At 35.8% G+C, this 13620-nt stretch overlaps 2 protein-coding genes across 3 annotated transcripts; both read right to left on the bottom strand.

Annotated features, from left to right (window-relative positions):
• Positions 1-437: 437 nt before the first annotated feature.
• Positions 438-8315, bottom strand: LOC132607898 (flowering locus K homology domain-like). Of its 2 annotated transcripts, none has more exons than XM_060321980.1 (7): positions 8159-8315; positions 6698-7168; positions 3911-4160; positions 3172-3320; positions 2812-3087; positions 2371-2565; positions 438-875 (listed from the first exon to the last, which is right to left on the bottom strand). In XM_060321980.1, the coding sequence occupies exons 2-7, from the start codon at positions 7163-7165 to the stop codon at positions 696-698; spliced, it is 1518 nt and encodes a 505-aa protein (XP_060177963.1). In that variant the 5' UTR covers positions 7166-7168; positions 8159-8315; the 3' UTR covers positions 438-695. The 2 variants fall into 2 exon arrangements, with proteins under 2 accessions (XP_060177963.1, XP_060177967.1); XM_060321984.1 differs by having other exon boundaries at positions 8155-8271.
• A 2850-nt stretch (positions 8316-11165) lies between these two features.
• Positions 11166-12557, bottom strand: LOC132607908 (histone H1-like). The gene is made up of 2 exons (XM_060321989.1): positions 12267-12557; positions 11166-12112 (listed from the first exon to the last, which is right to left on the bottom strand). Exons 1-2 carry the CDS (start codon positions 12447-12449, stop codon positions 11402-11404), a joined length of 894 nt encoding a protein of 297 aa, XP_060177972.1. The 5' UTR covers positions 12450-12557; the 3' UTR covers positions 11166-11401.
• Positions 12558-13620: the final 1063 nt, after the last annotated feature.

Genomic DNA, 13620 nt, shown 5'->3' on the forward strand with positions numbered 1-13620 from the left:
ATTAAACGAGAAATGCTGCTTTCAGAAGGATATAGAGATATTCAGGTAAGATAAAACTAACTTCAAACCTCACTCAAGAACTTTAGAGCATTAAACAAGGGCTGCAATTTGCAAAAGCAATCGAATATAGTAGTGAAAACAAATTGCCTAATCTATCAATCTCATCAAAGAGGGCAGTCATGAAGATCGTAAATACTTGTTGGAAACCAACAAGGCTGCTATTATACAAATCTGAACGGAGGCTAACAATGTACAAATTTCCTGGAAGTGAAGGACACGGTCTCAGATTTTAAAATATGCTAGTTTGGGACTAAGCATTAAGGAAATGGAAATTTTGCTCCAAGCAGATTTAAACAATGCTGTTTGTAAAAGATCCTAAGAATTTAATAGAAATTTCCAGTGTACCAAAAAAAAAAAAAAAAGAGAAGCACCTAGCATTAGTTTTTGAATTTAATCTCACTGGTCATATTGGTCAAAGAGTATGCCGTCTAATTAAGAAATGTGATGGCACAGTTGAGAATGCAGAAGACCGGAAATTAAACAGGACAAAACAGATTACAAAAAGGCAACCAGCAATTCACTTCTCAACTACTAGAAATCATGATACAGCCAACTAAAGATCTAAAATTTCCCAGCAGCTGAAGACTCATAGTTCTTGTGCTAAGGAGGTGCGACTTGTTTGAGCTGGATATCCTTTAATAGCCGTAGCTGCCTCCATAAACAGAACCATAATCTGCAGCTGGTGCATAACCACCTTGACCAGTGGCAGCGGATGAAGAGTACACAGGACCCTGAGAAGGATACGGATTATAACCTTGGGAAGGTGGTCCAGAAGCAGTATTCTGCATTGCGCTGGTAGCATCGGCGATGGAATTCTGCACCAATAAGAATAAGGGAAGTCAGAAATCTCAGTAGTAAGACGGACAGCATTTTAATGATAATTCAGCCTTTTGTCACTTTAATTGTTTTCATAACTAGATAGTGCATTGCAAACAAGATCACACTTCCCTTAGAGAAGAAATAGAATATCACAGAGTCAGATTCTCACTGATAACTGCTGAATCTCATCAATCCACAGACCCCAATATCAAAATGAATATGTTCAATATTTTATCTGCTGCTGTGTGTCCACATTGAACGTCGTGTTGTGAATTAGCCGAGCATTCTAGGCAGGAATGTTTTTTTATCAAGGAATTATTTGATTTTTAGGGAGGGACATGACCTACCTAACAGTCATAAAAAATAAAGGGTAAGTTACTGGTGATCGTTCAGCATCCTCTTTCATTTGTTTGAAAATGGAAGCATGAAATTGTTTAATACTAGAGAAGTGGAAACAGGGAAGGCCGCTGCACCAACAAGACCACTCCATTTACATTCTGCTTCTGTGAAGGAAAGCAGAACTCGTGCGGCAAAAGCAGAACTCCTCTTTTTTGCCCCAGGGCTTTGCTATAGTGGTAAGAGCATGTCGCATGCTCGCATCTTCTACAAAGCCTTGTTAAGTGGAGAAAGGTAAAGGGGCAGACCCTTATCCACAGAGTTTCGAATATTGCACCACTGCGCCTCAGGGATTTCTTGGATACCAACCCAAAAAAAACCTCTTTCGGGGGAGAGAGAGAGTGGTGGTGGTGGTGGTGTGGGGGGTGGGGGTGGGCGGGAGCAAACTTACATACAATAGAAGATGCAAAAGTCCAGCGCAGAAGGGCATCTAAATGATAAACCAAGGAGCAAACTATATTTGCACTAATCAACCACATCAAACATGTCAGCTTTTCCATGCAGAAAAGTGACTTTTCTACCTTACAGAGGAATACACATAGAGCCCGTTTGGATTGGCTTATAAGCTGTTTTCAGCTTTTTTGAGTGTTTGGCTGGCCAACTTAAAGTCATTTTGTGCTTAAAATAAGCTCAAAAAAATAATTGGGCCCATTTGATTTAGCTTATCTAAAGCAGCTTACAAGTTGAAAACAGCTTATAAGCCAAAAAAAATAAGTTAGACCACACCAACTTATTTTTTTAGCTTATAAGCTGTTTGCAGCTTATAAGCATAAGCCCATCCAAACAGGCTCATAGTAATGATATGTTTGCAACTATCTTAAAACTGCAAAACTTCAGTGTAAGAGTGTTAATCAACAGCTTTCTTCAAATGAATACATTGACAGCATGACTACACGTATAGCATATGCCATATTAGCCAGAAATAGCAGTACTACTAGATTCAATGGAAGAGCAAGTAGAAACGCAGTAACCAATTCGTCAATCACTACCACACATGCACACACAATCATAAGAACATTGACTAATATTAAATGTCAGTTGAAGTTCAATAATAAAAATGATCAGAAAAATTTACAATACGGTAAAAGATAATACCTGAATTAATTGCTGTGCTGTTTGGACTTGTGATGCAGACCCATTTATCTCAACAGTCATCTCACCAGGAACACCCCTTGTTTCCTGTACAGCAATAGTTGCACCACTGGTCCGGCGAATATAACTAATATTTGAACCAGAAGCCCCAATAACAGCATCGGCATATGACAAAGGAATTTGTACGTTTTGTGTGACCTTCATAGGAAAAAAGGAAATGAAAAAACAAGGAGCAAAAATAGAAATTTGTTATTGGAGGAATGTACATAAACAAAAACACAAAGAAATTATTGTAATCGACAAAAGATACTGCTTAAGGACGCAAGATTCTAATAACATTCAACATATCTGAGCTGATGTTCATGCTAATCTTATGTAGCATAGCTTGTGCAATACAATATCAGCACCAGAATACTCAGCAGATTAAAGAAGAAGAAAGTGCACCTTTGAAACAATGGATTGTTGTGGTTGCGCATTTCCATGAGCTCCCACTGAAGCATCTCTGCCATAAGCAGGGGGGGCTTGATGTGGTGGCTTATCTAGAGGCATGTCTCGGGGAAAGTAATTGTCAAATTGACGTGGAGGTGGCATATACTGATGGTTGGCTCCAAATCCAGGCCCTCCAGCACTCATGGGAAAACTGGATGGAGGTGGACCCCAAGGTTGGGTAGGTCCGGGCGGGGGCATATTCTGGTGAGCATGACCATTTGGCATTTGCATCTGAGCAGAAGAAAATATGAAATGTGTTCTCTAAAGAAATGTTGCATAAGATCCTAAATTTTTTAAAACCAATAGTATGCTTACTAGTTTCTCAAATACTCCAATCACACTGCGATCAACTAAAAATTTCCTTAGTTGAGCTGCAATCATTTCGACTGCTTTATGCACGCCTGCTGGCTCCCCTTGTATCTCAACAATACTATCATCAGGCAGGGCAAAAATGGGGAGATGCTCTGTAGAAAAGATTGCAATCAAACATCAAATTACAGTTCCAGGAGGACAAACGGATAGCAACAGATCAAAATAAAGATAACAAAAACTTGAGAACACACGACCAAAATAAAGATAACAAAAACTTGAGAACACACGACTCTTGCTACCATTTTAAGGTCACAACACAGCAGTGTATACTCAGCTAGTGAGCTTTTGTAAAGTCCAAAGTGGATCTTTCAATGATTGTTATGTGTTTCAAAGGTAAAAATCATAACTCAAAAAGGAAACTAAACCAAGTGAGGACCCAAAACCTAGCAATTAGTTACATCTGTTTCCAGAGTGCTTACATTCCTTGAGAGAAAATACAATATAACTAGAGGGAGATAATACTCGCACTGTCTTTTCGTTTTTGGAAGGGGCAAACATGCACAAGAATTTTGATCTCTATGACCATACTGGCAGTTGAAAAGGAGAACTGCCAGCGAAAGCCCCATATATCATCAAATTTAAGTCAACAGCATTACATGGTTGTTTAGGACAGCAAGCAACAGAACCAGTAGATTCTCAAGGAAATAACAGAAGAAAAGACATTGAAAATTAAGAGAATCACCTCCTCCAAGGACTCGAATAGTGCAACGAGATTCATCTTGAATAGACTTAACAGTTGCACCCTGCTTTCCAATCAGGATTGCAGCCTGTGTAGCAGCCACAAGTAGTCTAGTAGAAGCTGGTCTCCCAGCACCAGAAGGAGTATTGGCGGACTCATGATCCACATCAATAATCCGCTTATGGACCTTTAAAAGGCCATCCATAGCAGGCGGAATGGAGAGGCTAGGCTCTTCCTTAGCAGATATCATCACCTGCAATGGAAAAGAATGAACAATTCAAGGCCAGCACAAAAGAGTTATAAATGAATGCCATAACTTCCAACAACTCACATCACACCAAACATACCTAGTGCCAAGAATGTTTTGGCTTAGACTAGAATCATAGTAACTAAAACAGAATGCAGAATCAATGCATATACTCTGTCAACAGATATGCTCATAATAGATTGGGCGTATGAAACACAAAATACCAAGACAGACGAGTGAATTAGCACACACTCACCGATATAAGCAAGCGCAAGTATATTATTGATTGAAAATGGAACAGCAGTTACGAGATAATCTATCATTCCTTGGAAAAGGATGCAGTGACAATGTCTGTGCCTTATTCATGATATAAGTGTGCATTCAAATCCACTATTACTCGGGGTCATAATATGAGGATCAACTTAGAAACAAATCATTACTTTCTCAATTTACTAGCAAAAGCCTGAAACATTTTATCTGGGAGAGAGGCTGTGAAAGACCCTTGGCTCAAAGAAAGGAAAATTGAAGAAAAGAAGAGAAAAGAAAACAGAAGGAACAGAAACTTTATACCAATATCCTCTTGGAATTTTCTGTAAACGACTAAGATACAAACAATCCCAAGAGCCCACTTGTGGGACTACTCTGGGCATGTTGTTGTTGACTAAGATACAAACAATGTAATCTCTGCACCTAGCTGGCTAGCTGCTAGCTCTAACTCTTTATTATTTCTTTTTCTTTTGTGGGGGCAGCAGGGGGCAGAGAAGGAAAAAAGAATCAATTAAATTGTCGGGCATTTTGCGCTGGTAAAGTGTTGTCCATCTCTATCTCCTTAAATGCATATCAACTTCTTTTTTATAGACATTTGATGGCCCATCAGCTTAGCTAGAGTGTGGGAATGCCATTTATACGTTTGATGGATTCCTACGTCTGTATGAGCAACTGTCCACATTTATACAACTGAAGAGTGCCTATAAATATGCAAAGTCAACAGCATACCTCTTTAAGCCTTTTAAGTATTATTATGTGTAAGACTCTTCTATAAAGACTAAATGTCATCTTATTCAAGAGCATTTTGCAGTACCTCCATAGAAACAGAGAAGCAATAGTTGGATCTCAGTGGACATAGTAAGTTAGAATATAACACTACTAGCAGATTTCAGGAAATTGTTATTTAATTGAAATATTAGATTCCTACTCAGTTAATATTGCTTTTTCCCTAGTTTGTTGTTAATTTCCCAGTATGTACACACTAGTTTAAAAGTATTAAAATGTTTTATTCTTTTAATTATGTACTGCAAATTGTTTGCTATACAAAACTTCCTCTTTTACGGAACTTAACACCTTCTGGCAAGATACCAACCGACCAAGTTTTGAAGTTACCAGACAGAGTGCAATCTTCTGGGTACTGATGCCCGAATAAGGTAATTCTGACAGATTGTCAAAAGGACTTCCAGCACTTGTAATGCTCAATGCTGATGGCTGCAGTCCAGATCTTTGGTTCTTCTAGTATAAGCCACTTTAATATGGGCAAACCTGCACACACTCATGTTGGTTATGATGATATAGAAATGCCCTCAGATCGTGTTGGTTGTTTGATGGATTGATTTTTACCAACATCCAACAAGTTAGTTATACTTCAAGATTTATTAGTTTATTTTTATCAACTTACATCTTTTTATGAGAATGGAATTGTTTATCGACTTATTTTTAACAGTTCCCTTTCATTTTTCACAACAATTATTGTTAACCTTTAATGAGTATATCATGTAAGTTCGACCACTATTGTACCATTTTTTATTCGACATTTAAGTCGGCCCCAATAACATCTAAAACGTAAAGAATTACAGAAGGTGTAGGTAATAGAATGAGCTAAATATAGCATACTTAGAGCAGGTTGCTAGAACCATAAAACTCCAAAAAGAGAACTACTCTCCATAAGAGAGAGCAGCTTCAAATTTGGACATCTTTGTGACCACTTGAAGATCAACTTGAGCAGCAAGTCAAGGGCTAATTTAAGTGGAGGTTTTTAATTTTAACTCCAAACAACAAAAAATCACAATACTCCTGCAAGAATTGAGGGATATAAACTGGAACGAGCATGTATTTTAATACTTTTCAATGGCTGAATGGTTGGAATATATGGAAGTGCCCAAAAAGATTTAACAAGAGCAGCACAGAAATAAATTGAGAAGTTCAGTTTTCTGAACCATCAGCATCCAAAACAAAAAAAAAATAGTGGTACTCAGGCCACCTTGCCCGCACTTCGACTAATATACTGGTAACAGCTATCTCTATCCACCACGGCTTAGATAGATAACAAGAAATCACATAGCATTTTTTGAACAACAAGGACTTGAACCCTTGTATCCCATGGTCCATCCCAACTTCATCGACCGGTAGACCACACACATCCATCTCCATCAGTTGAAATATTCAAGGCAATAGTCACATTATCACAAGTGCATAACATGATACTTAGACAATAGCACTCCACGTAGTTATGTAATCATAAAAGTTAATAACAAGATATAGCAGCAACTCACAGCTCTTTCTGTAGTACCAGGAGGACCATCGAGGATCTTAATGCGAGCTTTTGTTTCTTCACAGGTTCTTTTTATATACTCTCCTTTGCGGCCAATGATACCACCAACCTTCTGAGAAGGAACTAACATTCTGAAGACATTTTCTCCAGGCCAACCAGGCCATTTTTTTTCCTCACCACCTCCTGAACCATTTTCAGCAACTTGTACCTCTTCTGGTTCTGATTTTAGCGCATGTCCTTGAAGGGACTCAACATGTACCTCCTCTTGTTCCAACTTTATTGGATCTCCCTGAAGGAATGCAACTTGTACCTCTTCTGGTTCATATTTTACTTCTTCTAAAGGCAAGTTCTGTTGTGCATTGTCCATTTCCTGAATATTCTCCATGTTATGTGCATCCTCTGCACCCTGCACATTGTCTGCGTCGTACACATTACCAAGGTCGTGTTCCTGATAGCTTTCATCTGCCATTTTCTGGAAAAGAAAACCAATATCAGCTATTAGAACATAACCAAAGAACGTGAAATAGATCAAACCACTGTGGACCCTTTAAATTTCCCGAGGAAGTTGACATATCCAAAAGCTAACATGACATAATAGTTTATCTTTGTTGTTCCAAAAGATCATAATTGCATAATTGTAGAAAATAGAAGCCTTTAAAAAAGGAAAAGTTGGGCCCAACTAGAGAAAAAGTCCTCACTAGCTTGCTGAGGAAGCTCGGAGAACAGACTAATAACTTGAACCAATGAAAAGCCCCCAGATTCTAAATGAATGATTATAATCCTCCCGCTCCAAGTAGAATGATAGAATAAAAAACCAGCAGTGAACACCCAAGGGTGTGGCCTAGTGGTCAATGAAGTGGGTTGAGCACCAGAGGTCTCAGGTTCAATTCCAACAGAGACAAAACACTAGGTGATTTCTTCCCATTTGTTCTGACAGAGTTGGAATTAGTCGAGGTACGCAAGCTGGCCCGAACACCACGCTTCTCAAAAAACTACAGTGAAGCATCTAAATATAGGTGTGAAACTGGACACGATTTCTTTTTCCAAAAATGAACTTTCAAACGTAAAATCTACATTAAGTCAGTGAATTTTCATAATCAAAATATCTAAGAAATATTTCAAAAAAAAAAAACATAGCAAACAATTTTTTAACTCACTAAAAGTTGAGATGGAGAGAGCACATACTTCCTATATTCGAATTACATTATATAACTAATTAAGTTGATAAAGCTGTAAGTAAAAGGTGACTAAACCCTAATAGATCCAGAATTTACTTCATCTTTTACTACAATTATTCAGTAACTAAATACATCTCTAGCCCAAGTATAAACACATACAAGGCTTAAACACCCAATTATAAAGATAGCGAAAAAGAGTACCAAGGGATATTAAAATCTAATTATGAAACTGAGGGAGAATTAAGCGATTATTTAAGATTAAAAATGGTTAAAATCATACTTACATGAATGAAGAGATACCAAAATCAGAGCGGGAGCTGCGAATGCTATGAAAAGCAAGGGCGGGCGGGATATTAGACTAACCACTAGGTTTTATTTAGGCCATCTTTGGATAATTTCCTCTTCGTCCCTCTACTTGTTCTATTCATATTTTGCACTACTAAAGTAAGGGAAAATTGTGAAAATTTTTATGATGGGTGAAACACAAATATTACTTGGCATGTGAGGGTAATATTTTATTAAAAAAAATATATGGGTCCCATTTCTATGACCCCTTCTCATTCCTAGTGCTAATTCTCTCTCCAACCTCAGCTTTTACCATCAGCAATCGTCTTCTCTATTTATTTTACTCTCATTGTTTTATTTTCTAAATCAGTTTTCTGTCATAATTTTTTTCTTCACCCAATTCTTTCTATATTCATGTATATATTTATATTGTTCATATGATGCTTGGTACGTGTAAATAGATCTGATTGATTTGAATTTTTTTATTTATTAAATCAAATCAATTGTGTCGGTATTTTATATCTATAAATAAAATTAAATCTATAAAATCGAGTTTTATTGCTTTTTTGGGTTTTTTTTTTTTGATTTTTTGTTGATTCGATGTGAAATATTTTATAACAAAATTAATTTGCTTTTTGTGAAATATGATGCAACTGCCATACTATTTCATACAATATATCTACTCCAGTTCATGTTAATCAATTACACACAGAACTAAATTTACAATGTCATAAGAAACTTGATTAAAAATAAATAAATTTTTGTCAAGGACAACAAAAACATCATAGATGTAATGGGTTCATTTAATTAATATATGAGAGAGAGACACGCGCGCGCACAGGGATAAAATTGCAAGGTCAAATATGGTGTTAAAAATGTTAAGAAACAAAAACTATGACAAAGTAAAAAAAAGATATTTACAAAGTAGATTATAATAAATATTTAATATATAGTAATTTTAAAAATTGAATATATATAATGTTAGGTTGGTTTGTCTTAGTTTGACCTTTTTCAAGTTTAAATCAAATTACGATCATTTTTTTTCCTCATTATCAAAACTAATAAATTATTATTATTTCAGTTAGCTCAATTTATCAATTTGGTTATGATTTATCGATTTCCTTTATATACTCGTACTTGGTATAATGTTATTTTTGTGCACTGTGTTAGTGAAATAACGGAAAAGTTACTTTAATGAATGTTTATTGTTGCACTGATGTAACTTAATAATTAAAATTCGACATTCTTATTTTTATCATTATCTTCTTCTTGTGAATGACTTTAATTAATTAATTAAATACGGAAAAACTAATTTCAAGACATTAAGTTGTCTTTTCCACTGTGTCTTGTTTTGCTATTTAAATTAATATAATTAAAAGGCTTGTGTAAACAAACTAAAAAATTAACATTATTTTTGTCAAGCTTAGGCAAAGAGAGATTAGTAAGTGGAGTAATAAGTTATGGCTGGAGGGGTACGAGAGTGAATTGAAGAAAGTGGGTGAAGAGAGAGGAAAAAGTTAAAATGGAGTGGGACCCATAAATATGCACTTGTCCATTAAAAGAGACCCTCACACAAGTATGACATGGCATATCTCACACACCATAAAGTTTTTCGAAAATTGTAGTTATGACCTTTTACTTTGCAAAACTGTCGCACCACCTTTAAATTAGTACTAGTGTGTTTGTAATATAGAGCCCGTTTGGATCGGCTTATAAGCTGTTTTTAGTTTTTTTGAGTGTTTGACTGGCTAGCTTAAAGTCATTTTGTGCTTAAAATAAGCTCAAAAAAATAATTGGATCCATTTGACTTAGCTTATCTAAAGCAGCTTATAACCTGAAAACAGTTTATAAGCCAAAAAAAATGAGTTAGGTTATTCCAACTTATTTTTTTTAGCTTATAAGTTGTCTACAGCCCATTCAAACAAGCTCATAGTAATAAATAGTGCTCTCTTCATATATTTTCATGGGGATTAAATCATTTTATTTTATTTTCAAATCCAACATCAACTTTTGAGTCTTAACTTATTTGAAACATAAAATTTTATGTATCTAAAAATCATGTAAATATAAGTTCCAGAAAATGAAAAAAATTACACTCGCGATATATGAGCCCGTTTGGATTGGCTTATAAGTTGATCAAACCAACTTATAAGTCATTTTTAACTTATTTCGGTGTTTGAAGCAAACTTGTAAAGTATGCGTCAATCAAACTTTGCCATATTGTACATAATTAGTACCTTTTGTCTCGAAGATTGTGGAATTTGCCTATTATTGTAAACATCTTTAAGGAAAAATGCTCAGCTAATCAACTAAGAAACAGGTAGCCGTAGTCGTGAATGTAATTACTAGTCTTTGTAATGGAGGAAATGTGGCAACAACTAACTTGCTTTGTTCAATTCAATTAGTTGACATTTACATGAGGACTGATAAGTAACAAGTGTTATAATTAATTATGATTTATGCTTCTTTTTTGCCTTTTTAAAGCTTATGCTGCTTATAGACTTTATTGCTTTCCTTATATGTTTTTAACTTCAAATATTAAATAATTTCTTAATTTTAACGTTATCCCATGATAAAACTTAAATAGATACTTTATTATATGAGCATCTATATATAATATATAAAGTCAAATGTGTTTGTAGGTTCTCCAATTTTAGATTTATCAATTATAGAGGGCTAAATGTGTGTCGGGTCTCCAAATTTGGTTTTGGACTTCTAATTTAACCTCTATGCTTATTTATTGTGTGGTGTGCGAGCTGCAAACATTTTAATGGCTATGTTTAATAGAAGCAACATTAAGATAAATTTTTTAATGGCTTGTATTATTTTCGCGAGCCGAAAATCTTTATGAGAATTGCGCATCATTTTAATAGTAAAACATAAACGCTGCATTTTTATTTAGTCAGCTGAGAGAATTTGAAAGATTATTACAAGTAAAAACTAAAATAAATAAAAAGAAACGAGCGTAAGAGAAAACAATGTTGTGCACTAATACGCTAAGAAGAGTTTGTTAATGGTTACCAAGGATCGAACTAATCTTACTGAGAATTATATTTGGCCAGAGCTACAACATAAAAGAAAAAGGTAGAAAAATTAACGTGAACAAAAGACTAATAATAGGGCACAGAAAATTCAACTAAACAACTGGAAATTAAAAACATCTCTGTATTGGGCGTAACATACAAACCGCCCACAAAAAAGATCCAGGAAAATTTACAAATCTACCCCTCTCCTAAACTCTTTCACTTCCTTGCCTTTCTAGCAGATGCCTTCTTCGCCGGTGACTTCGCCGGAGCCGCCTTCTTAGCCGGAGCCGCCTTTTTCGCCGGAGCCGCCTTCCTTGACGGAGTCGACCTTGTAGATGTCCTGGCTACCTTAGCTGGCTTTTCCTTCTTCGCCGGAGCCGCCTTCTTCACTGGAGCTTTTTTAGCAGCTGGCTTCGGTGCCACTTTCCTTGATGGAGTAGACCTTGTAGATGTTCTGGCAACCTTAGCTGGCTTCTTCTCAGCAGCTTTCGGCTTTGCAGCAGGTTTAGCTTTCACAGGGGTTTTAGCTTTCGGCTTTGCTACAACAGCAGCCTTAGGCTTTGCAGCAGGTTTAGCTTTGGCAGCAGGCTTGGCTTTAGCCTTTGCAGCAGGTTTAGCCTTTGGAGCAGCTTTTGGCTTTGGCTTTGGCTTCGACTTAGCCTTGGTTGCTGCTTTAGGCTTAGCTTTGGCAGCAGCCGGTTTCTTCTTTGGAGCATCGGCTTTTGGAGCTGCAGATTTTGAAGGAAGCTTATAGGAACTCTTGATCTTAACAAGTTTACCAGAAGCAACAAGTTTCTTCAATTGACCAAGCAACAATTTCCTAAAATTTGATGGAAGATTCTTCTGTTTGTCCTCAATGAACTTTTGTATCGCATACTGACTCGATCCAGTTCTATCCTTCAATGTCACAATCGCTTCCTGAATCATCTACATAATTCAACAAACAAATAAAAATCAATATCCAGTTAGTTAACCACCAAAATAAACAACTAATAAAATTCTAAACAACGACAACAACACACAACTAATCAGCAAATTAAACAACAATTTAATGACAAAATTGCAATTAATGTATGCATACCTCAAAGTAAGGAGGATGAGTGGGGGCATTTTTCTTCTTCGCAGCCGGTTTTTTAGCCTTGGTTTCCTTCGTTTTCTTTGGTTGATCAGATTCGGCAACCGGTTTCTCTTCATTGGCCGGTTCAGTTTCCATAGCCGGTTCATTAACAGGCTCAATTGCTACAACTGGTTCTTCAGTAGCCATAAGAGAGATCTAGGGTTAGGGTTTATAGAAATTTGGGGAGAAACAAAAACAGATCTTATTATCTGTAGAATCTCTAAACTAGAAATGCGGGTATGAATGAATTACATAAGAAAATGAGAAGACCATATATAGTAGGATGAAAGAGTTAGTATCTAGAATACTGAAATCTGATTGGTTGATAGCCTTTTGACGCGGATTAGTATTACAGACGAATTTTAAATATAAGCCGTTGGATGTAATTTAATCAGCGGTTTATAGCATTCCGTGACTGGACTTGGATTGGGATTGAAACAAGAAAGCTTGTTTTGGTTCCTTGAGTTGTGTGCTTTTGTGTTCAATTGATCTAGGCATAACATGAGCTATACTTGATGGAATTGAACGATTTTTTTTTTTTAGATAGATAATTTCGTAAGCTTTCTAATGAGTCTTTATTTGGATTTTTTTGATGAGTAATCTGGGAGATTTTTAATTTTGAATAGCAAGAGGTCAAATTGATGAGTTTCTTGGAGTCTTTTGCAGTTTTGGTTGATTTTAGGTTGATGATTTGAGTAAAAATCTGTTTTTTTCTTCTGATATGATAGTAGACTAAGTAAGGAGTCCGTGGAATCAAGAATCACAAAAATCAGATCAGATTTGGTCATGGAACTATTGGTTCAAAAGTCACTGAAGATGAACACATACATGCACAAACGACTTGTACTTCTTGATGTATAAAGCAAATGTGTGTAGTATTTGCTTAACAAATCTCCATTTACCTCTACTAATATTTTTAAGAAATCACACTTAAACTCCTGGATGATTGAATTGTTACTCATTTCTTCAAAGTTACATTATAAAAATTATTATATTATTATCCTACATAATATGTGTTTGTTTAAAGGTGTGTCACAAGTTCACCTATTACATGTTTTGTTCTCGACCTTTATTTTATATTTTCAACTTTGGTCTAATGCACTATGATATTAGCTACATTGAATGTGTAGTCTAACAAAGAATTGTGCTAACACGATACAACATACGTATTTCATTGTTTACTCTTCTACATCTTTTTTCTTATTTAGATGCTTTTCTTTATACTAACAGTGGTGCACTTATCATCTTGATTGGTTTGTTATGCCAACTAACATTCTGATGCTTCTGTTTATGATAGAAAAAACAGTCTCTTACCCTT

This window comes from Lycium barbarum, chromosome 1 (genome assembly GCF_019175385.1).
Source record: "Lycium barbarum isolate Lr01 chromosome 1, ASM1917538v2, whole genome shotgun sequence".
NCBI lineage: Eukaryota > Viridiplantae > Streptophyta > Magnoliopsida > Solanales > Solanaceae > Lycium > Lycium barbarum.

What these genes read in the sequence shown, in the direction of transcription:
- LOC132607898 (XM_060321980.1), bottom strand. Translation starts at nt 7,165, where the DNA reads ATGGCAGATGAAAGCTATCAGGAACACGACCTTGGTAATGTGTACGAC. An exon ending in TTGGAGTATTTGAGAAACTA is followed by an intron (nt 3,088 to 3,171) that starts GTAAGCATACTA and finishes TCTTCTGCTCAG; the next exon opens with ATGCAAATGCCAAATGGTCA. An exon ending in CAGCACAGCAATTAATTCAG is followed by an intron (nt 876 to 2,370) that starts GTATTATCTTTT and finishes TTATTGGTGCAG; the next exon opens with AATTCCATCGCCGATGCTAC.
- LOC132607908 (XM_060321989.1), bottom strand. Translation starts at nt 12,449, where the DNA reads ATGGCTACTGAAGAACCAGTTGTAGCAATTGAGCCTGTTAATGAACCG. An exon ending in CTCATCCTCCTTACTTTGAG is followed by an intron (nt 12,113 to 12,266) that starts GTATGCATACAT and finishes TGAATTATGTAG; the next exon opens with ATGATTCAGGAAGCGATTGT.